Here is a 2060-nt window from a genome sequence, read left to right as displayed (position 1 = left end):
AAATTATCAAAGGGAGAAAAATAAAAATTTCTAAATTTGAATTATTCTTAAAGAGAAGGGATATTCAACTCAGGTAACTAGAATTGTGTGGTAATGAATAATAAAGTCAGCCACCATGGTAGATGTTAAACATTCAGTCTGAAAAGCACCATAATGCTAACCAGGTCGCAGTATAAATACGCAAATACTATTTTTTTCAAGAGCAGCTGAGAAACTCCTTTAAACATTAATAATAAAGACAAACGACTCAAAAATATCGGTGATAAAAGCTGTAACGTGCACATCATTGGTGGCTTTCTTACCTGTCTGGCCTGCGTAGTTTAAAGAAATGGAGAGACTAACAAACCCTGTCTGAGTCTTGGCTGAAGGTAATGATGAGATTTAAGCGAGAGGCGCGATGTGGATCAGACACATTGCGCTCCCGCCGAACCCAGGACGCTAAGGGCATTCTTGGAGCAATTGCGTCTCCTCCTCTTCAGATTGGAGTTTGGTATATTCGGAAGGGAGGCCTCTGCCATCCGCACTCTTCAGGTGGAAACTGACCTGCCTCTTGACCTCCTGGAAAGCAGGGCCACAGCGGCGGTGCCACAGGGCGGTGAGTGAGAAGATGGCCAGCACCAAGATAATGTTCAGTGCGACGTGCCAACAGAAAAAGTTGGTGACAAACATGAGGTTGGCCATATCGTCGCTCTTCCAGGGTTTCCCGGTGAACGGCATGTAGAGGATGAAGGCGGCGTGCAGGAGCCAGGTCCCCTGGGTCATCACCAAGCAGGTCTTGGTGAACCAAAGGACGTGATCATTTGGTCGCCAAATCTCAACAGTCAGGATCAGACAGACCAGAAAGCAGGCGAGCAGCAGCAAGGTGTGCACTGAGTTCTCTACTCTCTCCTTGCCGTGCATGTGAGAGTAAAGGAGCAGGGCTTCGATGTAAAACGCCAGGGTGATGGCTATGTTTTCCAACAGGAATAGACGTCTCGGCAGGCAAGCCTGGCTGATAATATCCATCCAACCACTCAGGGCGAAATAGGAATACATGGTGACATGCTGCCACTCATTGGGGTGGATAAACGGGTAGTCGGGCTTCTCTTTGTTATAAATAATCAGTTTGTACACTCCGGGTGGATAAAAGAATTCTGCCATGACCGCCAGGGTACCGTACACGATCTTCATCACCCCTTCAACCGGAATCCGCTTTAAACAACTCCGCAATCCAGGCGGCCGAGAGCGAGAGACAAGTTGGATCTCCTCACGCCGGAGCACCATCAGAGAAAACTTGAAGGCGTAGAGAATCCCAAAGGAAAGGAAAGCCAGACCCGGCGAGATGTGACCAATAAAGGTGCCCATGTTAGAGCTGAGGTGCTTTGTTGCCTGAATGAAGAAATCCTGCTGTGCTGAACCTGTCAAACCACATACTGAAAGGCAGGCTTTTTTTTAAAACAATTTCCTGGGAACGCCTTTCCAGCTTCCCTTTATTCAAGCACCTGTTTCGAGAGCTGTCAACTTTTAAAAAGGTCACCCCCGCCATGAAGTGGAAATTGAATGAGTTTTAACCGGGCTCAGTGCGCAAATAAACAAACTGATAGCATGTTTTAAAAACTCCCCATCCTACACACACACACACTTATGACACGGGGCACCTGTAAAACTGCTGACATGTGTTCTTGTCTCAAGTGTATTGTTTTGAAACTCGATTCTTGTGAGGTTCTGTGAACAGGTTCCCCCACCACACACCGCCCCCCCCGCCCCACCCCCAAATTAGCACACCCTGGAAAACAACATCAAAATATTCTTATTGCTAAACCCTATCGTAACTCTGTGGTTAAGGTCTTAGCCGCAACATTGCACACAGCCTGGAAACGGGTGTGGCAATGCCGATGTGGGATCACACTGGACAGGAACCTTCAGCTACAGGCTGTACGTACAATGCAAACTGTGTGTGTTATCTGCCGACTTCAATGAGGGCAGCTTGCAGCCAAGAATCGCCCTGTACCTCTTAAAGGAGAGACCACACTGGCTGAAACAGGTGCTGAAAGTCATTCTACAACTGATGCTGAGAGAGT

General features: G+C 47.5%; 1 protein-coding gene across 1 annotated transcript; it reads right to left on the bottom strand.

Annotated features, from left to right (window-relative positions):
• Nucleotides 1-245: 245 nt before the first annotated feature.
• LOC109921599 (transmembrane epididymal protein 1A) lies at nt 246-1344 on the bottom strand. Its single transcript, XM_020521624.2, has one exon. It carries the CDS (start codon nt 1342-1344, stop codon nt 439-441), a length of 906 nt encoding a protein of 301 aa, XP_020377213.1. The 3' UTR covers nt 246-438.
• Nucleotides 1345-2060: the final 716 nt, after the last annotated feature.

This window comes from Rhincodon typus, chromosome 13 (genome assembly GCF_021869965.1).
Source record: "Rhincodon typus isolate 14 chromosome 13, sRhiTyp1.1, whole genome shotgun sequence".
Taxonomy (NCBI): domain Eukaryota; kingdom Metazoa; phylum Chordata; class Chondrichthyes; order Orectolobiformes; family Rhincodontidae; genus Rhincodon; species Rhincodon typus.
The sequence above is the reverse complement of the archived record's forward strand: the minus strand, read 5'-3'. Positions and strand labels throughout refer to the sequence as shown.

Bases quoted from the DNA above. Each gene is read 5' to 3' on its own strand.
- LOC109921599 (XM_020521624.2), bottom strand. From the start codon at position 1,344: ATGGGCACCTTTATTGGTCACATCTCGCCGGGTCTGGCTTTCCTTTCC.